Raw genomic sequence first — 27036 nt, forward strand, 5'->3', positions numbered from 1 at the left:
TTTGAGAACCACCTGTATATAGTCCCACAAAAACAGTGTGTAACAGTGTTTAAAAAAACACAAAAATCACTCAAAATATAAAAAAGTTTCAAAGGTCCTATTGTAAAACTAACAATTATCAAAGGTGCAGCAGGCTCCATAGTGCAGCGCTATTCACTTGTCAGATAGCCTCCTAATGTGAAATGATCCACACTTATGAGACATCATGCATTTGACCATGGGTCATCTTCAACACTTCCAATATTGCTCCCAGTTCAGATGTTCACACCGACAGCCAGTCTAGTACACAAACACCTCCGTGCAGGGATCACTCAAACGGTATAGCCTTTGGGCCGGTATCCGATCAGCTGCTCCAAACTCTCTGTGAAGATAAAAGTGTTGCTACTCTGTGAGTATTCAGCTCAAAGAAGTTCATTAGGTGAAAAGTGCAATGTTGAAAAAAGAAAGAGGAGAAATTCATAGTGTAGTAAGCAAATAGTGCTTTATTCCCCCCAAAAAACTCTTAAAGCACAGCTCCCTCAGGGGCACACAGCACAGTGATCAGGGTAAAGAGCCAATGAAAATGTCTCTTTACCACGTGACCGGTCGTGTCTAATCACAGATGTTAACAAACCGTGATAACTAGCTGTTACCGGGTTCTCCTCCTTAATCCTGTGTGAGGAGGAGATTGCTGTAACAGCTAATTACGGCTTACAGTAAAACACACAGATTGCCCCAGTAATAAGGAGTACCTGTCACCAGCCCATCAGAGTACCTGTCACCAGCCCATCAGAGTACCTGTCACCAGCCCATCTGAGTAGTACCTGTCATCAGCCCATTAGAGTACCTGAGTACCTGTCTCCAGCACAAAGAACCTATCTGTCTTAGACACTAATCCTGTGTGAGGAGGAGATTGCTGTAACAGCTAATTACCACTTACAGTAAAACTCACAGATTGCCCCAGTAATAAGGAGTACCTGTCACCAGCCCATCTGAGTACATGTCATAAGCCCATTAGAGTACCCGAGTGCCTGTCTCCAGCCCAGAGTACCCGAGTACCTATCTGAAGCCCATAAGAGTACCCGAGTACCTGTCTTAAGCCCAGAATACCCGAGTACCTATCCAGCCGAACAAAATACCTGAGTACCTATCTGCAGCCCATCGGAGTACACAAGTACCTGTCTTTAGCCCATCGGAGTAGCTCAGTACCTATATCCAGCCACCAGAGTACCTGAGTACCTGTATCCAACCCATCAGAGTACCTGAGTACCTGTTTCCAGCCCATCAGGGTACAAAAAAAATTAAGAAATCCTGTGAGCCACCACTGCCCAGACGCTTAAATTTAATCAATTATCCAAAAGCTGCTAGCGTTAAACATGTCACATATATTGTGCAAAGTACATGAGTACCTAGCTCCAGCCCAGAGTACCCAAGTACCTGTCTTCAGCCCAGACTACCCGATTACCTATCTTCAGCCCATCAGAGTACCTGAGTACCTGTGTTCCTCCCAGATTACCTGAGTATCTATCTCCAGCCAATCAGAGTACCTGAGTACCCATCTGCAGCCCATCAGAGTACCCAAGTACCTGTCTGCAGCCCATCGGAGTAGCTCAGAACCTATCTCCATCCCATCAGAGTACCTGAGTACCTGTTTCCAGCCCAGAGTACCCAAGTACCTAAGTACCTGTCTCCAGCCCAGAGTACCAAGCACCTATCTGGAGACCAATCATAATTCCCAAGTACCTGTCTCCAGCCAGAGTACCCGAGAACCCTACTTGCAGCCTATCACAATAACCGAGTACCTGTCTGAAGCCCATTAGAGTACCCGAGTACCTATCTGCAGCCCATCAGAGTACCTGAGTACCTATCTGCAGCCCATCAGATTACCCGAGTACCTATGTGCAGCCCTTCAGAGTACCCGAGTACCTATCTGCAGCCCATGCCTCATAGAATATATGTTGGGGTGTTTGCTTTAGAAAATATCATAATTTTGTGGGCGTTTCCATTGTCCTGGTGCTCCAGAGCCTTCAAAAGTATTATAGGTAGTCAGGAAAGATGTATGATTTGTGCTCCTAGAATGCTTGAAGGTGCTGCTTGGATGCTGGGCCTCTGTATGTGGCCAGGCTGTGTAAAAGTATCACACATATGGTATTGCCATACTCAGGAGAAGTAACAGACTGTATTTTGGGATGTAATTTTTGCTATCTACATGCTATGTGTTAAAAAAATCTTATAAATTGACAACTTTGTGTAAAAAAACTAATATTTTTTCATTTTCTTTCCACATTTTCCAAAAACTTGTGGAAAAAAATGACATGTTCAAATAACTCATAATGCCTCAAAGATTATATGATGGGGTGTTTGCTTTCCAAATTGTCCATTGTCCTGGTGCTCCAGGGTCTTCAAAAAATTTGATTAGTCATTAGGAAATTATATGTGTAATTTATGCTCCTAGAACGCCTGACGGGGCTCCCTGCATGTTGGGCCTCTGTATGTGGCCAGGCTGTGAAATGGTCTCACACATGTGGTATCGCCATACTCAGGAGTAGCAGAATATATGTTGGCTTGTAATTGCAGTTATGCAAATGTTGTGTGTGAGAAATAACTTGTTGTTATGACAATTTTAGGTAAAAAATAAATAAATAATTTCTTAATATTCCCAAGAATTGTGGAAAAAAATTACAACTTCAAAAACTCACCATACTAAATACCTTGGACTGTCTAATTTCCAAAAATGTGTCATTTGGGGGGTATTTGTACTGTTCTGACATTTCAGGGACTGAAGAAATGAGATTGGACTATCAGTACTTTAGTTGTGATCAGGTGTGATCAATTTTCAATGATTGGCAATATAACTTGTAGCCCACGTTCACATTGGGCCAATTTGACATGTCAAATTGCATACCAAATCAGCGTCTATTTCCTGCAATGGCACCTATTTCCTGCAATGTTAACACACTGCAAGGGATCACATTGTGTGAATCAAGCCTTACTATTGTTTTACTTTCAAAGCTCCCCAATTCACAGATAAAAACTCTAAACTAGCCCTGAAGCTGCAGGTAAGACTTTTGCACTCTGCGAGTGTAGCGCCTGGCTACTTTCATAGCAGGTGCTGCTGTAAATTTAGAGGGTGATCAGAAAGTTAGTTGCCTCTGATTGTGTTTATTTGGCTAAATTCAAGGACCTCAGTCGCTATCTGGTGGGCCTCACACCCCAGACTGACAGGTGGCAGCAGTAAAGTCAGGGTAGTGTGGATACTTCTCCTCGGCAGCCAATGAGGAAGGTTGATCACCTCGCTGTGCATGCTGGGAAGGGGTATTTAGGGGGCAGACGCCATTGATTCGTGGTCGTCTTTGCCGCCATCCGCCTGGGCAGTCATCCCACCACCCCCGTGTTTGGCCCTCCTGGCCGGGTGTGTGTGTTCATGTGTTCCTGGCTCCGGGACCACGTTGGTCCAGAGCAAATGATCTACTTTGTAGGCTCAGTGTGTAGACTGAGTCTGCGGCTGCAGAGTTGTCCGGTGCTGTATGTCCCGAGGGAGGAAGCCGATCAATGGAGAACATGTCTGGGAAATACCGAGCACGATGCTGGTATCTCATCGAAGGACACAATGTTTCTGAAAGGCTGGACGATGGTCGCCTATCTTTTTTTGAAATGTAACAAGTGGTTCAAGGGAAATCCGAGTGCTTAATCCAGTGCTGAGAAGGATTTTGGACCAAGAATATCTCCACCCTTTGGGAAGGTCTGTGGCAGAGACTTTGCTAAAGTTCAGAGTGACACTCTGGCTGCTAGACCGGTGAGAGCGGCCTATCCAGATGCACTATACCCACTCTGGCTAGAGTGGCGAAGAAAGTTTTCATTGGAAGCAGGACTGTTTCCGAAACCAAGTTATACGCCTGAATCCATTAAATACCACTTCTTCTATCTTCTCACCTACTACTATTTTTACAATTTTTACCCCGTTGGGTAATAAAGCACAGAAAAAGATATCTACAGTGTGGACATTGACTTTCTTACAGCTCTTATTCAGTACCCTAGACAGCGGAAAATTAGAGGTAACATGCCACCCAAATCAAACCAGCAGCTCTTTCGGGGGTAGTGCTACACAAGATAGATGCAGGTACTGTACAGCCATCTGACATGCTGTCTTGTCCAGCTTTGTTACCTTTTAATATATATGTATTGTTTTAAAAATCTAGCTAAAACATAGCCCACATACCCCCATTCCTAAAAAGAACACCCATTTAATCACTGGTCTATGTGCTCTGGAAAAGTACTGGAATAATTTACCACTAAAATCAAAAATATATTAATAAAAAAATATAAAGATTTCTAGTTTGTATGTTGAATGTCGATGAATGGAGCATGTGCTAATGAAAAAAGGGCTTCATCCACTGTTGACTTGAAGTACCTAAAACACTCAGTTATATAACAGGTTAGACTTTTCTGTTACATTTTATGTTACACTTTAAAAAATGAAATATATTCACCTGGTTAATTTTCTTTTTCACAGGGGTTATGTCTACTATTTACTTTGCACTGGCTTTTGAAACATGTTGAGGAAACAAAGCTTGCAAAAGTTGGTGTGATCATGAGAACCATTTCTTTTCTACTACTGGCTTTTTCAACAACCAGATGGATGATATTCTTAAGTATGAACAACTATATTAAACACTCATTATTGTCAATGTTTACAATTGTGCCTTACCATTGACAAACATATGCAGTGCACAATCTTCATATGTGTGGAGTAATTTAAATATTTTTCCTGACGCCAACATGGCAGCATACATGTGATATAGCTCTGCCCCTATATCTACCCACATAACCTGCTTAAATCTAAAAAGGGAAAGCTAGAGCAACCCCCCCCCCCCCATTCTCCTTTTTGATCTCAAGAGCTACACCAATAAGAGTGTTATGTTGCAATAAGCCCCTACCTGTCAACTAAGTTGGAGTCTGCCTGGGTTCATTCTCTTCTTCATTCTATACTCTAAACCCAGTTACATTTGATGGTTCAGACATCACGCTCCAGAACATTTCTTCATCCTGACCAGAATAGCGCATTCTGCTCAAAAAGTAGATTTCCTCTCTCAGTACATCAATATTATATGACTGTAATGGGGAATGATTGTAAGTCTAAGTTACTGGACAAGCACTTCAGCTACTTGTGTTTCTACAACACCTGTTCCTGGATAGACTGGAAATTGAGAGGGAATGATTGGAGGACTTGGGTCGTCCTCTAGAAAAGGTTCATAACTGGCAAGGTTTCAGAAAGGGAACTGGACAGTCTTCGCAGCTGAGCAGAATTTTGCCCAGTTGCTATAATTACTTCACATAGATCTGTATTTGGGGCTCACGGTTTAAATATCAGCCATTTCACTAGGGGAAATGGGCATGTGAGCTGCCAGGGGAACGCTTCAGGAGGTTGGTTCCGAGACTTTGCCCTGAGGAGAAATGATGTTCCCCAGTAGGTTTTTATTCCCTGACAGGAATCTGTTTGCATCATTAGAAATCATATTATAGTCCCTCTATAACGTCAAGCAATAACTTCAGGGGGCAGAGTATCAGATCTGCAAGCCCTTGGGTTTAGAGAGTCCTACATCCTATTCTTTCTGGACAAGTTTGTGCACCTTTATTCCCAAGGTAGCTTCTGTTTTCATCTTACAAACCAAGCTGGATGTGTCAAGTGTTTAAAATTCCTACCTGAAAGCCACTTCCTAGTTAAAATCCTCAGGGAGGCTGTTTGTGTTTTCATCAGGTAAGTTCAGAGGAGGAAGCTACAGCAAACTTTGTCATCTTGGGAGTGTCAAGGTCATCCAGAAAATTTACAGTGTGGCCTGCCTCCGGTAGTGGTAGAGGCTCATGCAGCTAGGTCTATTTCTACATTTTTAAGTTCAGGGCAGCTCATGCAAAATGTCAATGGAGACATCTGCAAAGCAGCAGGCTGTGTGCCGCAGTGCACTTGCCTTTATGTGCTACAGGGAAGATCCAGGGGCTCGTATGTCAATGGACTTGGAAGGAATGATGGTCCAGGCTTCCATGTCCATTGTAATACAGTTTGATTATATATTTTAGCCCTCCCTGCTTAGCTTGTTATTTATCACAGATATGCTTCCATGTTGGCATCAGGAAAATGGGAAATTGTGTCAAGTATTTATTGTAATTTTCCTTTCATGACGCCAATCCATGGCAGCATGTGGATGGATATGGAGGAGGAGCTATATCACATGTATGCTGCCATGGATTAGTGTCAGGGAAAGAAAATTACAGTAGGTACTTGATACAAAATTTCAGTTTTTTTACAATGTAAAACAGTCAAAAAGAACAAGAAAATTGGCTTTATAAAGAACATCTTCCATTTTAGCTTCCATTTATTTCTGTGGAAGGTTTTGTACTCCAAGAAAAGTACAGACCCATCAGAAGGAATAAAGTGAAGTTGTCCTTTAAATCTAGTATTTAACAAGAAATAACATGGAGTTTACTAAATAAACTTAGGGCCTTTTTTTACAGATAGTTTGGATTTAAGCACTTGCTAAGAGGGAATATACAATACATTTTTCATTATGATAGGTGAAAGAAAATTCAAATATTAGTACTTGTGGATAAGATATGCATTACCTATATTTCATTTCAAACACTCTCCCAAAGGCTATACACTGTATTTATATTATTTACTGCTTAGGTTACATTTACTTGCTTCACATCTTGCTACCTCAGATTTGGAAAGATAGAATAAAATAGAGTATTCTACATGCAGCTGAAAGTATACAGTAGACTTAAATTGGTATTAAACGCAAAAACAAAAAAGTCTATTATGTTGCAGTTAACTAATTTTTAGATGTGGTGGCTGCTTTCGTTTGTTGGCTTTTTCCTTTATTTCCACCTGTTGATGGTGTTTTTTTTCAACTTTCTGTACCAGACCAAGCTGTCCAGCAAAAGTGGTAACTAGAGGGTGGTTACAATTTTTACAGTTTTTATTCATTCACCTAAAGCCCTGTACACACGATCAGTTTGTCTGATGAAAATGGACCGATGGACTGTTTTCATCAGACAAACCGATCATGTGTGGGCCCCATCGGTTTGTTTTCCATAGTTTTACATGTTTAAACGTTTTCCTATGGATAAAAAAAACGATAGAAAAAAACGATTGTCTGTGTGGAAGTCCATCGGTCAAAAATCCATGCATGCTCAGGATCAAGTCGATGCATGCTCGGAAGCATTGAACTTAATTTTTCTCAGCACGTGGTAGTGTTTACGTCACTGCGTTTGGACACGGTCGGATTTTTGACCAATGGTGTGTAGACAAGACTAATGAATGTCAGCTTCATCGGATATCCGACGAAAAAATCCATCGGATTAGATTCCATCAGATATCCGATCGTGTGAACTGGGCTTAATACCTTTATCCCAAAAGGGATTTAATTGGTTAGTAAAGTCTATTTAAATCTATTAGTGTATCTAAAACTACCATATTGACAGCACTGCTGCCGAAATGTGTTTCAGTTGCTCCTCCATCCAAAGAAGAGACACCCTAAGATAGAAAGAGTGTTACTGGCTGGATAATAAGGTGAAAATAAAGGAAAAAAGCCTAAAGAATAAAATTATTTGCAGCTACCACATTTTTAACATTGATATGTGGCAATATATGACATTTTTTGTTTTTGGGTTTAATACAGCTTTAATGTTTCCTCACTGTGTTATATAATGTAAGTCTGAGTCCTGCAAAATTTGTGTTTTTGTTTTCTGTTTTATTGCTTTATTTGTTACATGAAAATTATAAAAGCCATTAGAATACAGTATATCAAATGCATGACTTGTTTGTGTATACATATCTTCATTAGGGATGAGTGACCCTGATTAGGTTCAGTTCAGACTGGACAATGTTTTTTTTTTTTCAAAGATTCACCTCCAGGAACCTCCACTCGGTCCTTGAGGTCCAAATGCAGATATTGTTCATCATCTCTACATATGCACTGTCATTCTATGTACTTGTTTTTAATCTTACCACTTTTGTGGTGTATGTCTGTATGTATTTTTGTGATTGAAATTCTTTTTTGTGTAATTTTTCTATATTACATTTATATTTTTTATATATATTTTGGAATTTATTCATTGCCCACAAAATCCCAATTTTTGGAGGTATTCTCTTTTTTTTTCAAGGTCTGTGTTCCCGCCCCGCTGGGAAGTTGGGGTTGTCCTGCATTGGAAGGTGTCTGGATATGAAAGGCAAGAGCTTCAGGCTCTTTCTTACTTCCCGCCATGCAAAGAGGAGATTATGCTGTAGGGTTAAGGGGGTAGATTTTCACTTACAGTGGAGAAGGGCAGCCAGTGAGTAAGGATGAGCCATTGTTGTTTCCAAAAGGTAGTTAGAGTATCAGGAGGATTGGGAAAGCCAATCAAGACCTATTCGGAGAAGACATACTAAATTATAAGTCCTGATATTTGGGAGATTGATGCCCCCTTCGCTGGGGCGGCGGCGTAGAGTCGGACATATGCGATCACGGCCTGTTTTTCTCCACAAAACGGTCCATGGAGGTGCAGGGGGGCTCCTGAAGAGGCTGTGGGCAGTGTGGGGAGGATTGGGCTGGCTTTACAGGCCGATTTGGAGTAGAGCGGCGGGAGCTGTGGAGAAGACACAGCTACTCCATACGGCGCCGGAACCTGAAGTGTCTGGACAATGTTAAAATTACACAAACCTTTAAATATGTTAGAATGTAATCTTTTAAAAGTGACATTTGAAAAATAAAATAGGAAAAAACATTGTGGGTTTCCCCATTAATTTTTTTAAAGAGTTTTCAACATGAGGGTACTTTGCAAGGAAGGCAGCAAAACCTCCCACCATGAAAGGCATCTTGTTCAAATGTTGTAGGACAAGAGTCTCTTCCCCATATTCTGTTCCCCAAAAAAAGGCCCAAAATCTGAGGAGCATCATTAGGCTTTAAGTTAAAATAGTAGCACATCTGATACCCTGACTACCATATTTTCGGAGGTCTAGAAGTTCCAGGGCTGTAGAAACACCTGCAAAATTACCATATTTGAGAAAAAAGACACTCCATAGTGAAAAGGTAAACACTGGCAGCAATCAGCAAAACTGGAAACTATGGCATTGGTGGCAGCGAACTGAAAGCATAGTTGCTGGCTGTGACAAAAAAACAAACAGAAAACAGTGGCATTGATTCTGAAAATAAAACTGGATACATTGGCACTAGCTGTAATCTGGCACTAGGTGTGATCAGGCAGGGGAGCTGTTATCTAGCAAGGGCACTGTGATTTGCACTATTGGTACTAATAGCTCTCTATTTCCTCTCATAATGGTTCTGTGATCTTTGTAGAAAGGTAAGCCAGTGTTTATATTTGTAAATGCTGTGACTGGTCACCGTCATCACAAGGTAAAGAGCTGCTCTTTTTGGTTCTGTACTTTTTTTGTCTGTGATCTTCACTGTTCATTAAAAGATTAACCACAGTACTATGTACACAAGAGCACAGTAACAAAAAATCTTTAACCACTTAAGCCCCAGATCATTTTGCAGCTAAAGGACCAGGCCACTTTTTGCGATTCGGCACTGCGTCGCTTTAACTGACAATTGCGCAGTCGTGTGACGTGGTTCCCAAACAAAATTGACGTCCTTTTTCCCCCACAAATAGAGCTTTCTTTTGGTGGTTTTTGATCACCTCTGCGGTTTTTATTTTTTGCGCTATAAACAAAAATACAGCGACAATTTTGAAAAAGAAACAATATTTTTTACTTTTTGCTATAATAAATATCCCCCAAAAATATATAAAAAAAAAATTTCCCCTCAGTTTAGGCTGATACGTATTCTTCTACATATTTTTGGTAAAAAAAAACGCAATAAGCGTTTATTGATTGGTTTGTGCAAAAGTTTTAGCGTTTACAAAACAGGGGATAGTTTTATGGCATTTTTATTATTATTATTTTTTTTTACTAGTAATGGCGGCGATCAGTGATTTTTTTCGCACACTTTTGACACATTTTTGGGACCATTGTAATTTCACGGGGATCCCTGAGGCGATCGCGGTTCGACTCACGGGGTTGGCGACAGGCATTTAAAGGGGATGTACAGGTACGTTAATTTGACTGTTCGTGCCATTCTGCCAACGTATATGTGCAGGAGGCAGTCCTTAAAGTGGAGTTCCACCCAGATATTTTTTTTTACAAAAAAAATTATACTCACCAGAAAGGGCTGTTGCTATGCGAAAGTAGCTCTTCTGCCTCTTCCTCCACCGCGGTCCTCTTCTTCTTCGTCCTCCATCACGGTGTCTTCTGGTGAATGGGGCACGCTGCCTTCTGGGAAATGTGTGTATACCAGGAGGCAGCCTCCCATTAACTTCACTGCCTGTTTCCCTTAGTCAGGATGGAGGCGCCAGGACCGAGTGATCGCCGTCAGGGTCCCATCATCGCTGGCACCTAGGACAGGTAAGTGTCCTTATTAAAAGTCAGCAGCTACACTGTTAGTAGCTGCTGATTAAAAAAAAATTGCGGGTGGAATCCCGCTTTAAGCAGTTAAACTTTACCTTTAATGTCACATTAACCACTTAAGCCCCGGACCAAAATGCAGCTAAAAGACCAGGCCAGGTTTTGCGATTCGGCACTGCGTCGCTTTAACAGACAATTGCGCGGTCGTGCGACATGGCTCCCAAACAAAATTGACGTCCTTTTTTTCCCACAAATAGAGCTTTCTTTTGGTGGTATTTGATGACCTCTGCGTTTTTTATTTTTTGCGCTATAAACAAAAATAGAGCGACAGTTTATATTTTTTACTTTTTTCTATAATAAATATCCCCCAAAAATATATAAAAAAACATTTTTTTCCTCAGTTTAGGCGGATACGTATTCTTCTACATATTTTTGGTAAAAAAAATCGCAATAAGCGTTTATCGGTTGATTTGCGCAAAATTTATAGCGTTTACAAAATAGGGGATAGTTTTATTGCATTTTTCTTAATTTTTTTTTTTTACTACTAATGGCGGCGATCAGTGATTTTTTTCGTGACTGCAACATTATGGCGGACACTTCGGACAATTTTGACACATTTTTGGGACCATTGTCATTTTCACAGCAAAAAATGCATTTAACCACTTAAGCCCCGGACCAATACGCTGTCTAAAGACCCAAGGTGTTTTTACAATTTGGCAATGCGCTGTTTAACTGGTAATTGCGCGGTCATGCAATGTTGTACCGAAACGAAACTTGCGTCCTTTTCTTCCCACAAATAGAGCTTTATTTTGATGGTATTTGATCGCCTCTGCGATTTTTATTTTTTGCGATATAAACGCAAAAAGACCGTAAATTTTGAAAAAAAATTATTTTTCTTATAACAAAAAGTAAAAAATATCGAATAAACTAAATTTTAGTCAAACATTTAGGCCAAAATGTATTCAGCCACATGTCTTTAGTAAAAAAAAATCGCAATAAGCGTATATTTATTGGTTTTCGCAAAAGTTATAGCGTCTACAAACTAGGGTACATTTTCTGGAATTTACACAGCTTTTATTTTATGACTGCCTATCTCATTTCTTGAGGTGCTAAAATGGCAGGGCAGTACAAAACCCCCCCAAATGACCCCATTTTGGAAAGTAGACACCCCAAGGAAACTGCTGAGAGGCATGTTGAGTCCATTGAATATTTAATTTTTTTGTCCCAAGTGATTGAATAATGAAGAAAAAAAAAAAAAAAATGTTTACAAAAAGTTGTCACTAAATCATATATTTCTCACACATGCCATGGTTATATGTGGAATTGCACACCAAAATACATTCTGCTGCTTCTCCTGAGTACGGGGATACCACATGTGTGGGACTTTTTGGGAGCCTAGCCGCATACGGGGCCCCAAAACCCAAGCACCGCCTTCAGCATTTCTAAGGGCACAAATTTTTGATTTCACTCCTCACTACCTATCAAGGTTTCGAAGGCCATAAAATGCCAAAATAGCAAAACAAAAACCCAAATGACCCCATTTTGGAAAGTAGACACCCTAAGCTATTTGCTGAGAGGCATGTCGAGTCCATGGAATATTTTATATTTTGACACAAGTTGCGGGAATATGACAAACTGATTTTTTTTTGCACAAAGTTGTCACTAAATGATATATTGCTCACACATGCCATAGTTATATGTGGAATTGCACCCCAAAATACATTCTGCTGCTTCTCCCGAGTACGGGGATACCACATATGTGGGACTTTTTGTGAGCCTAGCCGCGTACGGGACCCCGAAAACCAATCACCACCTTCAAGATTTCTAAGGGCATACATTTTTGATTTCACTCCTCACTACCTATCACTACCTATCACAGTTTTGAAGGCCATAAAATGCCAAGATGTCACACAACCCCCCCAAATGACCCCATTTTGGAAAGAAGACACCCCAAGCTATTTGCTGAGAGGCATGTTGAGTCCATGGAATATTTAATTTTATGGCCCCAAGTGATTGAATAATGACCAAAAAAAAAAAATTACAAAATGTTGTCACTAAATGATATATTTCTCACACATGCCATGGTTATATGTGGAATTGCACCCCAAAATACATTCTGCTGCTTCTCCTGAGTACGGGGATACCACATGTGTGGGACTTTTTGGGAGCCTAGCCGCGTACGGGGCCCCGAAAACCAAGCACTGCCTTCAAGATTTGTGTGAGTGAAATCAAAAATGTATGTCCTTAGAAATCTTGAAGGCGGTGCTTGGATTTCGGGGTCTCATACGCGGCTAGGCTCCCAAAAAGTCCCACACATGTGGTATCCCAGTACTCAGGAGAAGCAGCAGAATGTATTTTGGGGTGCAATTCCACATATAACCATGGCATGTGTGAGAAATATATCATTTAGTGACAATGTTTTGTACATTTTTTTTTTTTAATTTTTTTTGGTCATGATTCAATCACTTGGGGCAAAAAAAATAAATATTCCATGGACTCAACATGCCTCTCAGCAAATAGCTTGGGGTGTCTGCTTTCCAAAATGGGGTCATTTGGGGGGTTTTTGTGCTATTTTGGCATTTTATGGCCTTCGAAACTGTGATAGGTAGTGAGGAGTGAAATCAAAAATTTGCGCCCTTAGAAATGCTAAAGGCGGTGCTTGGTTTTCGGGGTCCCGTACGCGGCTAGGCTCCCAAAAAGTCCCAAACATGTGGTATCCCCGTACTCAGGAGAAGCAGCAGAATGTATTTTAGGGTGCAACTCCACATATAACCATGGCATGTGTGAGCAATATATCATTTAGTGACAATTTTTTTTTTTTTCTCATTATTCAATCACTTTGGACAAAAAAAAAAAAAATCAATGGACTCAACATGCCTCTCAGCAGTTTCCTTGGGGTGTCTTCTTTCCAAAATGGGGTCATTTGGGTTTTTTTGTGCTATTTTGGCATTTTATGGCCTTCGAAACTGTGATAGGTAGTGAGGAGTGAAATCAAAAATTTACACCCTTAGAAAGCCTGAAGGCGGTGATTGGTTTTTGGGGTCCCGTACGCGGCTAGGCTCCCAAAAAGTCTCACACATGTGGTATCCCCGTACTCAGGAGAAGCAGCAGAATGCATTTTGGGGTGTAATTCCACATATGCCCATGGCATGTTTGAGCAATATATCATTTAGTGACAACTTTGCGCAAAAAAAAAAAAAAATATATATATATATATATATATATATATTTATATTTCCCGCAACTTGGGTCAAAATCTAAAATATTCCATGGACTTAAGATGCCTCTCAGCAAATAGCTTGGGGTGTCTACTTTCCAAAATGGGGTCATTTGGGGGGGTTTTCAATTGTCCTGGCATTTTATGCACAACAATTAGAAGCTTATGTCACACATCACCCACTCTTCTAACCACTTGAAGAAAAAGCCCTTTCTGACACTGTTTGTTTACATAAAAACATATTATTTTTTTGCAAGAAAGTTAAGTTGAACCCCCAAACATTATATATTTTTTTAAAGCAAAGGCCCTACAGATTAAAATGGTGGGTGTTGCAAATTTTTTTTCCACACAGTATTTGCGCAGCGTTTTTTCAAACGCATTTTTTGGGGAAAAAATACACTTTTTTTTATTTTAAAGCACTAAAACACACTATATTGCCCAAATTATTGATGAAATAAAAATTATGATCTTAGGCCAAGTACATGGATACCAAACACGACATACTTTAAAATTGCGCACAAACGCGCAGTGGCGACAAACTACATACATTTTTAAAAGCCTTTAAAAGCCTTTACAGGTTACCACATTAGATTTACAGAGTAGGTCTACTGCTAAAATGACTGCCCTCGATCTGCCCTTCGCGGTGATACCTCACATGCATGGTGCAATTGCTGTTTACATATGACTCCAGACCGACGCTTGCGTTCGCCTTTGCGCAAGAGCAGGGGGGGACAGGGATGCTTTTTTTTATTTTTTTATTTTTTTATATATTTATTTCGCTTTTTTTATTTTATTTGTTAACTGTTCCTTCCATTTATTTATTTTTTTACCATTTTTATTGTTATCTCAGGGAATGTAAATATCCCTTATGATAGCAATAGTTAGTGACAGGTACTCTTTTTTTTTTTAAATGGGGTCTATTAGACCCTAGATCTTTCCTCTGCCCTCAAAGCATCTGACCACACCAAGATCGGTGTGATAAAATGCTTTCCCATATTCTCAATGGCGCCGTTTATATCTGGGGGGGGGGACATTCCCTCCCACTGAATGTAAAAGCAGTCTAGAGGCTAATTAGCCGCTAGGACTGCTTTTACATGAAAGCCGACCGCTGGCTGAAAAGAATGATACCAAGATGATGCCTAAACCCGCAGGCATCATTCTGGTATAACCATTCAAAGTCCAGCAACATACCAGTACGTTGATGGTTCTTGTTGGACATGTATTGTAATCTTTTTTTTTTTCATGCAGCCTGTTGGCTGAACAAAAAAAAGATTGATCGGTGGGTATGCCCACCATTAGAATACCTCCCTTCATCCACCCACTTCTAATGATGGGCATACATGCACCATTTATATATGCCGAAGCATGGGGGCATCCTCCCGCAAAAAAGTTATGCCGCGTACGGTCGGACTTTTCTATGCCGCGTACACACGGTCGGACTTTTCTATGCCGTGTACACATGGTCAGACTTTTCCACAGGAAAGCCTCCGTAGGAATGTCAACCGTATGTACGCGGCATTAGGAGCAAAATCGCTCCTCCGCCCCTAATGCCCCCATGCTCCGGCATATATGCTCTTTTTTGAACTGTAGTGGTGAAATCACCTCCTACAGCATTGGAGTCGCGGCTTTATATATCGTGGGAGCAAACGCTGTTGCTGTCACGCTAAATAAATCCGCACTGCAACTGAATGGCGTACCTGCTAAGCAAATGATGGTTAACATTAAAACAAAGTAACATTCCAGTATAACAGTAAGATCATACCATACCTGCAAAGCAAATACCTATAAAAAAACATAGTAAAAAAATTTTTTTAACGCAACCTGTGCCTAAAATATATATATGCCGAAGCATAGGGGCAAAAAAAAAAGTTATGCCGCGTACGGTCGGACTTTTCTATGCCGCGTACACACGGTCGGACTTTTCTATGCCGTGTACACATGGTCAGACTTTTCCACGGGAAAGCCTCCGTAGGAATGTCAACCGTATGTACGCGGCATTAGGAGCAAAATCGCTCCTCCGCCCCTGCTGCCCCCATGCTTCGGCATATATGCTCTTTTTTTTAACTGTGGTGGTGAAATCACCTCCTACAGCACTGGAGTCGCGGCTTTATATATCGTGGGAGCAAACGCTGTTGCTGTCAAGATAAATAAGTCCGCACAACAGCTGAATGGCGTACCTGAAAACAGTAAAATAAATTACATACCTGAAAAGCAAGCATGAAAAAACATAACAACAATAAAACTTTGCAGAATAGAATACAGTAAAAAAGAGCAGAACAATAGAGAGAGAATAGAGAGGGAGAGAACAATAAAACAACAACTATTTTTGTTTTTTTTATTTTATATTTTTTTGTGTGTTTTTATTTTTTACTTTTTTTTTTTTTTTAACACTTTTTTTTTGTAACTGTGAACTGTAACTTCAACTTTTCGGTTCCAGGTTTGGGTCTCTCAAAATGCGATGGCATCTTGGGAGACCCTGTGTAAGTGAGCCTAGCCTGTGAAATGTTTCACCCTACACTAATAATTAACGTGTGTGTGGAAGCGTTCAAAACATTCACCAATACAAAGACCAGGATTGGCAGGACATTTGGGACAAAAATAACGGGTGTCACGCCTAAATCCGCGCTTGGTACAGACACGACATTTTCTTTGGGTGGCTCGTTGGGTAGGGGTACTCTCGAGGACATAAGAAAAATGCCTCTCATGCAGTCGGCTTACTGCATTTGGTAGGGGCTGGTGAGGTACAGTACCGCCTGGATACAGGAGTTCTGTGATGATATCCCTCTGGAATTGAAGGAAGGATTCATTCCGTCCTGAAGCTCTGTATACGACATGAGCATTCAGTAGAGCCAATTGAAATAAATGTAGAGACACTTTTTTGTACCAGCGTCTCGTCTTACGGGCAATATGATACGGCGCCATTAACTGGTCGTTGAGGTCCACCCCTCCCATATTAAGGTTATATTCGTGGACACAGAGGGGTTTCTCCACAACACCAGTCGCCGTATGAATTTGGACTGTCGTGTCTGCGTGAAGGGTGGTAAGAACGAAAACATTCCTATTGTCCCGCCACTTCACAGCGAGCAAATTTTTACATCTGCAGCAGGCTCTCGCCCCCGGCCTAATACGGGCATCTACAAGCCGCTGGGGGAAGCCCCGGCGATTAGGTCGCACGGTGCCACATGCTCCAATCTGTTGATCAAATAAGTGGCTAAAAAGTGGCACGCTGCTGTAAAAATTGTCCACATACAAATGGTACCCCTTTCCGAATAAGGGTGACACCAAGTCCCAAACAATCTTGCCAGCGCTCCCCATGTAATCTGGGCATCCTTCCGGCTCTACCTGACTATCTTTTCCCTCGTAAACCCTAAAGCTCCATGTGTAGCCTGTGGCCCTGTCACAGAGCTTATAGAGCTTGACCCCGTATCTGGCACGCTTGCTGGGAAGGTACTGTTTGAAAGACAAGCGGCCAGCAAATTTAATCAGGGACTCATCAATGCATACAACCTGCTGGGGATTAAACAAGGCTGCAAAACGTTCGTTGAAATGGTTTACGAGGGGCCGAATTTTGTAGAGCCGGTCAAATTCAGGGTCTCCACGTGGACGACAAAGTGCATTGTCACTGAAATGCAGGAACCGCAGGATCGCCTCGTATCGTTTCCTGGCCATGTGAGCAGAGAAAACGGGCATATGGTCGATGGGATGTGTGGACCAATACATCCGCAATGACGGAAATTTGTGTATGCCCATGTTGAGGGTAAGGCCCAGAAAGGTCTTAAATTCGGAAACCTTGAGAGGTTTCCATTCTTTGGCAAGGCGAGACTGGGGGTTAGCGCCGATGTAGGTACCAGCATATAAATTAGTCTGGTCCACAATAGATCTATAGAGATCTTCCGTGAAATACAGCGAATAAAAATCAAGTGACGTAAAGTTCGCTGTATCCACCTGAATACCGGGTTGGCCAGTGAATGGGGGAAGTACAGGTGCTGTAGAAGTGGTGGGGACCCAATCACGATAGGCAAATTCTACAGGAAGGGCACTATGGGCACGACGGGCCTGTCTCTGTCTTCTTCTTGGTGGCAGCGGGACACTACTTGTGCTTGCCACATCGCCAGCTTGAACTGCACTTATGGGACTCGCCACGTCACCAAGTGTTACTGCAGTGCTGGATAAACGACCAGGGTGTACTAGGCCGCTGGTGCTTGCCAATCCACCAGAAGGAATAGCGGCGCTAGTACTGGATCTCTGCTCCATACGAGGGTCCTGCGGTTCTTGCTGCTCAACAACATCAGAATGGGATCGGGTACGCCTGGCCTTAGCAGGGACCTCAACTTCGTCGTGCGAGCTATCTGACATGGAGCCGCTGTCGTAAACGGGTTCGTATTCTGAGCCAGAATCTGTCAGATGCGTGACCTCCTCCTCTTCACTATCTGACATGCACATGAACTCCAAGGCCTGCTTATCATTGTACCTTCGGTTTGCCATTTTGGACTCTAAATTTAGTGGTACAATGGTAAGGATTCACAGGTAAAAAAAGCACCTGATCTGTAGAAAAGCAAACGTAGAAAACGCTTAAAAAAAAACTGTAAGCGATCGCAGGGATCAGGCCTGTCTCTGCGAACGCTGCAGTTATGTGTCTTGTGTTTTGTAAGTGACAGTGATCGATCGATACTGCACTTGGGTGGGTTGGGCTGGGCAGAGGGGGAAAACGCAGGTGCTAGCGGGTATCTGGGCTGATTCCGCTAACAATGCGTTTTTGGGTACCCTAAACTGCTGGGTACGCTAGTATAGATCTGATCAGATCAGGTATCGATCCGTTCAGATCCTATACCACTAAGGGGGGTGTATGCTTAGCGAGTGGGTGTAAGCGGTACTGGCTCTAACCTAACGCTGCCTGGGGCGACGCAGACCCTGACTGGCGCTAAAATTAAATTTATATCACCCGCCGGGTGATCAGGGGGTTAAACCTATTGGGTTATATACGGCGGGTGCTCTGATGCTATAAACAGCAAACTAACCAACCAGCGTCAACCGTAACACTTATACGGTGATCACTGGTGAAAGGGTTAACTAGGGGGCAATCAGGGGGTTAAAACCTTTATTCGGTAATATATAGGGGTACCTGACGCTTTCTAAAAACCTGGTGGCGAACCTAAAATAACTAAATAACTAACTGGCTAACCACGTCACCAGTGACACTTATACAGTGATCAGTGGTGAAAGGGTTAACTCTAGGGGCAATCAGGGGTTAAAACCTTTATTTATGGGGGTACCTAACGCTATATAAACCTTGCGCCGAACCTCAAAAAAAACTAACTGCCTAGCGGCAACAGTGACACTAATACAGCGATCAGAAACCGATCGCTTAGTGACACTGGCAATAGGGGTGAAAGGGTTAACTCTAGGGGCAATCAGGGGTTAAAACCTTTATTTATGGGGGTACCTAACGCTATATAAACCTGGCGGCGAACCTCAAAAAAAACTAACTGCCTAGCGGCAACAGTGACACTAATACAGCGATCAGAAACCGATCGCTTAGTGACACTGGCAATAGGGGTGAAAGGGTTAACTCTAGGGGCAATCAGGGGTTAAAACCTTTATTTATGGGGGTACCTAACGCTATATAAACCTGGCGGCGAACCTAAAAAAAAACTAACTGCCTAGCGGCAACAGTGACACTAATACAGCGATCAGAAACCGATCGCTTAGTGACACTGGCAATAGGGGTGAAAGGGTTAACTCTAGGGGCAATCAGGGGTTAAACCTTTATTGGGGGGGGTAGGGGGCTACCCTGGACCTAAAGGGGCCTAAACCTAACTGCCCTGACACTTTTTTCTGTCACACTGACACTAAAAGCAGTGATCAGAAAATAAATGATCACTGCAATCAGTGACACTGTGACAGGGGGTGATCTGGGGGTGCTGGGGGGTGATCGGGGGGGGTTATGTACCTATGTGTGCTGTGTCAGTGTGCTGTTGGTGCAACTCACAGTACTGACGTCTTCTCTCCTCTGGAACCGGACGAAAAGACCGCCAGAGGGGAGAAAACGTCACTTCCTCCCTGCCTGTGTTTACAGTTACACAGGCAGGGAGGGCTCAGGTGGAAGCTGATTCGCCGAGGGAGATCGAGAGGGGACGGCTGGAAACCAATAGCCGCCCCCTCCTCCCGGACCTCCCGTACACCGTTCCCGGCCCTCGCATGTACCGGAGGGGGTCCCGATCGGACCCCCGAACCCGGGTAAGGCGGGGACGTACATGTACGCCCATGTGCCTGTACGTGCCATATTGTGGACGTATATGTACATGCGGGGGTCGGGAACTGGTTAAATTGCATTGTTTATTGTGAAAATGACAGTTGCAGTTTGGGAGTTAACCACAGGGGGCACTGAAGGAGTTATGTTTCACCTAGTGTGTGTTTACAACTGTAGGGGGGTGTGGCTGTAGGTCTGACCTCATCGATTGTGTCTCCCTATAAAAGGGATGACACATTCGATGCAGCCGCCACAGTAAAGCACGGGGAAGCTGTGTTTACACACAGCTCTCCCCGTTCTTCAGCTCCGGGGAGCGATCGCGGGGGGGTGGTGGCTAGAAACGAATAGCCGCCCCCTCAACCCGAATCGCTCCCAGACGATTACCGACCCACGTACCGACCCACGTCTCGATCGGACCCCCGACCCACGTCTAGGCAGGGACGTACGGGTACGCCCATCTGCCTGTACGTGCCATTCTGTGGACGTATATGTACATGTGGCGGTCGTTAAGTGGTTAAAACAAGCCCATCAAAGTTCTACCTGAGCAGGCCCTTTTCAGGCCCAATCGTGTGTTGAGGAACTGTTTAAAAGTCCAGGAGTTATCCTTACACCTGCCACAGCAAGATGCAGCTTACCCAACTATTTTACCAGATCCAGAGCCTACATTTTCCAGACTGCTTTCCTGATGACTATCAGTTGTTCTCTAACTGCACTTCCAGCCCAGGCCACACTCTACTGACTCTTAGGCCTCGTACACACGACCGAACATGTCTGCTGAAACTGGTCTGCGGACCAGTTTCAGCAGACATGTTCGGTCGTGTGTACGGCCGACCGGACCGAATTCCCGGCCTAGCGGACAGGTTTCCAGCAGACAAATGTTTCATAGCATGCTGTACGTCTGTACGACTCACCGGACATGTCCGCTCGGCCGAAAGCCCTTGCATGCGTCAAAGTGATTCGATGCATGCGTGGAAGCATTGACCTTCCAGGGTCGCGCACGTCGCCGCATCATCGTCTCGGCGATGGCGCGGCCACGTCACCGCGTTCGCTGTCCGCGGGAAATTTGGTCTGATGGTGTGTACAGCCATCAGACCAAAATACGCCAGCGGACATGTCCGATGAAAACGGTCCGTGGACCGTTTTCATCGGACATGTCCCGTCGTGTGTACGAGGCCTTAGGTGCAATGGGAGATGAGAAACATCTCTGTGTTACATGGAGACCAGTTTTTGGCCTTCAACTTGTCCACAGATAGCTCTGCTCTGACCTCAATGGATGAGTTTATAAAGCTCTTATGCCCTGTACACACAACTGGAATTCTGCTTAACCACTTAACCCCCGGACCATATTGCTGGCCAAAGACCAGAGCACTTTTTGCGATTCGGCACTGCGTCGCTTTAACTGACAATTGCGTGGTCGTGCGACGTGGCTCCCAAACAAAATTGGCGTCCTTTTTTCCCCACAAATATAGCTTTCTTTTGGTGGTATTTGATCACCTCTGCGGTCTTTCGTTTTTGCGCTATAAACAAAAATAGAGCGACAATTTTGAAAAAAAATAATATTTTTTACTATTTGCTTTAATAAATATCCCCCAAAAATATATAAAAAAAATGTTTTCTTCAGTTTAGGCCGATACGTATTCTTCTACATATTTTTCATAAGTAAAATCGCAATAAGCATTTATTGATTGGTTTGCGCAAAAGTTATAGCGTTTACAAAATAGGGGGTATTTTTATGGCATTTTTATTAATATTTATTTTTTACTAGTAATGGCGGCGATCAGCGTTTTTTTTGGGTACTGCGACATTATGGTGGACACTTCGGACACTTTTGACACATTTTTGGGACCATTGGCATTTTTATAGCGATCAGTGCTATAAAAATGCATTGGATTACTATTAAAATGCCACTGGCAGTGAAGGGGTTAACACTAGGAGGCGGGGAAGGGATTAAGTATGTTCCCTGGGTGTATTATAACTGTAGGGGGGGTGGCCTCACTAGGGGAAATGACTGATCTTCTGTTCATACATTGTATGAACAGAAGATCAGCATTTCTCCCCCTGACAGGACCGGGAGATGTGTGTTTACACACACAGCTCCCGTTCCCCGCTCTGTAACGAGCAATCGCGCCCGCCGGGCATGCGCACGGGAGTCGGGGGCGAGCGGGGGCTACGGGCTCTCGCGCAGGGGAGCCGACCTGCCGCCGTAAAATGACGGCAGCTGGTCGGCAAGTAGTTAAGCTGTCTTGCATACACATGGTCACACCGAATTCCGATTGTCAAGAACACAGTGACATACAACAGGGCTCAAAATTTCAAGTCCTGAGCTACTGGCCAGGCCTCAAGAGTTACTCGCCAACAGTTGCCCCACCCAACCCCTACCCTGCCCTGCCCCTAATCCCGCCCCTAAGCACACCCTCATATATTATCTCATTAAATTACACTTAAATGTTCTATGCAGAATTAAGTTATAAAAATATTAACAACAACTTTATCCATACCCAAAAATGCAGCCAGCCTGTGTCCGCCAGTGCAGCCTGTGTCCGCCAGTGCAGCTTGTGTCCACCAGTGCAGCATGTGTCCACCAGTGCAGCCTGCGTCCACCAGTGCAGCCTGCGTCCACCAGTGCAGCCTGTGTCTGCCAATGCAGCCCGTGTCTGCCAATGCAGCCTGTGTCCGCCAGTGCAGCCTATGTCCCGGTCCTCAGTGGAGCCTGTGTCCCCAGTTCAGCATGTGTCCCCAGTTTCAGCATGTGTCCCCCCCCCAGTTTCAGCCTGTGTCCCCCCCAGTTTCAGCCTGTGTCCCCCCCCCAGTTTCAGCCTGTGTCCCCCCCAGTTTCAGCCTGTGTCCCCCCCCCAGTTTCAGCCTGTGTTCCCCCCCAGTTTCAGCCTGTGTCCCCCCCAGTTTCAGCCTGTGTTCCCCCCCCAGTTTCAGCCTGTGTCCCCCCCCAGTTTCAGCCTGTGTCCCCCCCCGTTTCAGCCTGTGTCCCCCCCCCCCAGTTTCAGCCTGTGTCCCCCCCCCCAGTTTCAGCCTGTGTCCCCCCCCAGTTTCAGCCTGTGTCCCCCGCCCCCCAGTTTCAGCCTGTGTCCCCCGCCCCCCAGTTTCAGCCTGTGTTCAAGTGATCGTAGGGGGTGAGAGAGGAGAGCCGCCACTGCCTGGCTGATTAGAGCACTGAGGAACATGACAGTGGTGCCATATACAGCCCCTCCCCCTTGTTCGGGGAACTTTGATAGACAGATCACCATCCCAGGATTGGACGGTGATCTGTTTATCAAAGTGCCCAGACAAGAGGGAGGGGATGTATATGGCACCGCACGGCGGAGAAACACACAGCTATTGTAAAGAAAGCTATCATGTTCCCCAGCACTCTAATCAGCCAGGCAGCCGCGGCGGCAGCCGCGGCGGAGGCTCTCCCCTCTTATCCCCTACGATCGCTGGGACAAAGGCAATACAACCCGGGCCGATGGCGGTGTCCCCCCCCCCCGTTCCCAGGCAGCCCTCTCTCAAAATCCACAAAATGCGAGCAGGCGAGTGGAAATTTTTGAGGCCTGACGTACAACACTACGACGAGCCGAGAAAAATTAAGTTCAATGCTTCCGAACATGCGTCAACTTGATTATGAGCATGCGTGGTTTTTAGTCTGTCGGAATTGTATCCAGATGAAAGGAAATTCCGCTAGAAATGTTTTTCATCAGAAAAATTGAGAACATGTTCTCTATCTAATGCTGTCGGAATTTCTGATGGAAAAAGTCCGATGGGGCATGCACACGGACAGAATATTCAATGAAAAGCTTCCGTCTCTCTTTTTCCGTCGAAAATTTTGCTTGTGTTTACAAGGCATTAGCCTTCTCTTTGATGACCCTAATTGCACTTGTATAGTGGGTTATGTGGGATGTCACAGGATATAAAGGGAATAAAGCTTCCATGGAGGGGTGTGTATCCGCTCTCCAGGATACCTTAAAGTGTATTTCCACTTTTGCAATTAAATTTGAGAAAACCCCATTATAGGTTTGGTATGTGTTTCCATTCACACAGCATACTTAAAAAAGTAAAAAAAAAAAAACATATTTCTTTACCTTTTAGATGTTTCTAAGGACAAAGTAGAATGGCTGATTCACAAAAATTTCTAGAGTCTCGCTGTGGCTTTGTCCCCACATTGACCTCATTAACATACAATGCAGGAGATTAGTTTCAAATTTTTTATTTCGATATGTTTTATTAGGTTTTTCAGAGGTGAACAAAACCTATACAAAAAAAACAAAAAAACAAACAGAACATATATGACATTATGATACACATAATTTTTCTCATTGTAACATTTGTTGTATCAATATATTCCAACTTTAATCCAATAGACAATGTATATGGTTACTGTAGTTATTCGACCATATAAGCCAGGTTCTGTCAAACTTTTTACCATTCATAGAGTTCAATGCAATAAGACGTTCAAAGTAAATAGCTTCCTTTACCTTAGTGCAGTCCTGCTTCACTTACCTCATCCTTCGATTTTGCTTTTAAATGTCCTTTATTTCTTCTGAGAAATCCTCACTTACTGTTCTTCTGTTTGTAACTACAGTAATGCAAGGCTTTCTCCCTGATGTGGAAAAAGCCTCTTGAGGGGGCGAGCAGGAGGGTCAGGACGCTCTCTACGTTGCAGATAAAAAAGGAGCTATGTGTTAGTGGGCATCCTGACTCTCCTGCTCGCCCCCTCCCCCTCAAGAGGCTTTCTCCACACCAGGGAGCAAGCCTTGCATTACTGTGTGTAGTTACAGACCTAAGAACAGGAAGTGATGATTTCTCATAAGAAATAAGGACATTTAAAAGCAAAATCGAAGGATGAGATAAAGGGCTGTATAAGGTAGCTGAAAGATGCCCAAGAACTTAGGAAGGTCTCCTAGGTGATGGAATACAGCTGAGTGGCTATTCGTCGACGTGGTCAAGGATAGTGCAGGGGAGATTCTTAGGAAAAGCTATGGAAACCCCACATGTTTTTGAGACTGGGTTGGGGCAATGTATGCATCGGGAGTAGTATTTATTACGAAAAGTAGGAAGAGGGGCCTTTGAAGTGGGTATCCTCATCCCCACAACCCTTGCCAGGTGGTTGTGTTGGTCTGCGGGCGGGGGGCTTTTCGGAATCTGGAAGCCCCCTTTAACAAAGGGGAACTCCAGATCCTGGCCCCCCCTATGTGAATTGGTAAGGGGTACATTGAGTTTAGGATACACTGAGGAGACATCTCTGGTTTGGTATACTCGCTTTTACAACCACTATGCATTCAAGCCAAAGGCCGCGGCTGGGTCATAACCAAATGAGCTTTTGAGCTAGCCTCTGATAAGCAGCCATTTTTATACTGTGGTGGGCACATTGTCTGGAATACTCACTGTGGTGTCATTAACCAAAATATCCACAGACCACTGTATAATATATGGAATTCTTTGAGCTGACTAATATACATTAGAGTATATTCCATATTTTGAACTCTTATGTCATCCTAAGGAATGATGTGTATATTTCTAATTATTGGCACTGCTTTCTCCTTTTGATTGCTTGCTCTGTCTGTATCCCACTAAGCTGTTTCCTTGTGTTCATTTTTTGTCTAGCGCAGTTTTCTTTGTTTTACATTGTACCCCTACCATTTCACAAAAAAAAAGTGTAATTTTTTTTAAAAAAGTACAGGAGACGGCTTGGGACAAGTCCAATATAAAAAATAAATAAATAAAAAATAAAAATAAATCATTCCAGCGATGTAATCCAGTCTGTCGAGCGTTGTAATCCATTCTCGATGTCCAGCGATGATCCATTCTCCAGCAATGCTCTCCATTCCAGCGAGGAAAGACGCACAATCCTTCCTGCACCGGAGGCACCCGGCTTAATGACACGCAGGCTGTTTGACAGTTCTTTTATAACCAAGTTATCCGACGTGTCACGGGAACACCCCGCCCTAGGTTATAAAAGAACTGTCAAACAGAATAAAATGGCGGTCGTGGCAATACTATCTAGAGACAAAAATATCTGTCTGTCTGTCTGTCTGTCTGTCTGTCTATCTATCTATCTATCTATCTATCTATCTATCTATCTATCTATCTATATTTATCTATCTGTCTAACTGCATATCTATCTGCATATCTATCTATCTATCTATATTTATGCATATCTATCTGCATATCTATCTATATTTATGCATATCTATTTGTCTGTCTGTCTGTCTATTTTTCTATCTGTCTGTCCTATCCAATCTATCCCTATGTCTGTCAGTCTGTAGGCCCCATCACGGGCAAGTGACATTGTGGGGGGGGGGGGGTTGGGGTTTTGTTTGCGCCCCCCTAAAAAATGGAGCACCAGCCACCACTGGTGATGACAACTGTGTTGTGTACTCACAACTCCATTATGAGGTTGGCATAGCTGGGGACAAAGAATGCTCCCTTAGCTGTGCCCTTAGTCTGTAGATACAATTGACCATCAAATGTGAAGAAGTTGTGTTTGAGAAAGAATTTGGTAGCTTCTTGAATGAATCTAGCTTGTTTGTGATTGAGTTGGGATAAAAAGAATTCAACACATTTTAAACCAATGAAATGTGGAATGAATTTGTACAGAGAGGAGAAATTGTGTGAAAGCCAGCTGTAAGTTGATTAGCTGATTCCCATGTGTAGTTGGCTAAGATATCCAAAAGATAGGAAGAATCCCGAATGTATGATGGCAATTCCTGGACTATGGGCTGCAAAAATGTGCCTATATATTGGGATAGGCCAAACGTGACGGTATCCATTGATGCCACTATGGGTCTGCCAGGTGGCTTGAACAGGTTCTTGTGGATTTTGGGTAGAAAATAAAAGAAGGGTTTTGATAGAAATGTTTCAGAAAAAAGGCCCTTTCCTTCTTATTTAAGGTATCTTCCGACCCAGCATGGTCTATCAGAGACCGCAGTTCCAAACTGAAATTGTCATCTTGTTCTAAAATCACTTGAACAGAACCACAACTTGATCATTAAACCAGCTGATAAAGGTGAAGGCATTGTGATCCTAGACAGAATTTAATACATAAAAGAAGCATATATGCTACTATGCAATGAAGATACATATGCCAAATTATCCACAGATCCTTCTGACAATTTCAGTTCAGAACTACAGTGTCTTATAGACCATGCTGGGTCGTAAGGTACA

At 43.2% G+C, this 27036-nt stretch overlaps 1 protein-coding gene across 1 annotated transcript in view; it reads left to right on the forward strand.

Moving 5' to 3' along the window:
* Positions 1-27036, forward strand: part of LOC120937520 (proton-coupled folate transporter-like) — a 486881-nt gene that overhangs the window by 246687 nt on the left and 213158 nt on the right. The window contains exon 4 of the mRNA XM_040350803.1: positions 4493-4631. Coding sequence (XP_040206737.1) covers positions 4493-4631 — 139 coding nt within the window. The remainder of the gene's footprint in view (positions 1-4492; positions 4632-27036) is intronic.

Source organism: Rana temporaria, chromosome 4 (genome assembly GCF_905171775.1).
Source record: "Rana temporaria chromosome 4, aRanTem1.1, whole genome shotgun sequence".
NCBI classification, from domain to species: Eukaryota; Metazoa; Chordata; class Amphibia; order Anura; family Ranidae; genus Rana; species Rana temporaria.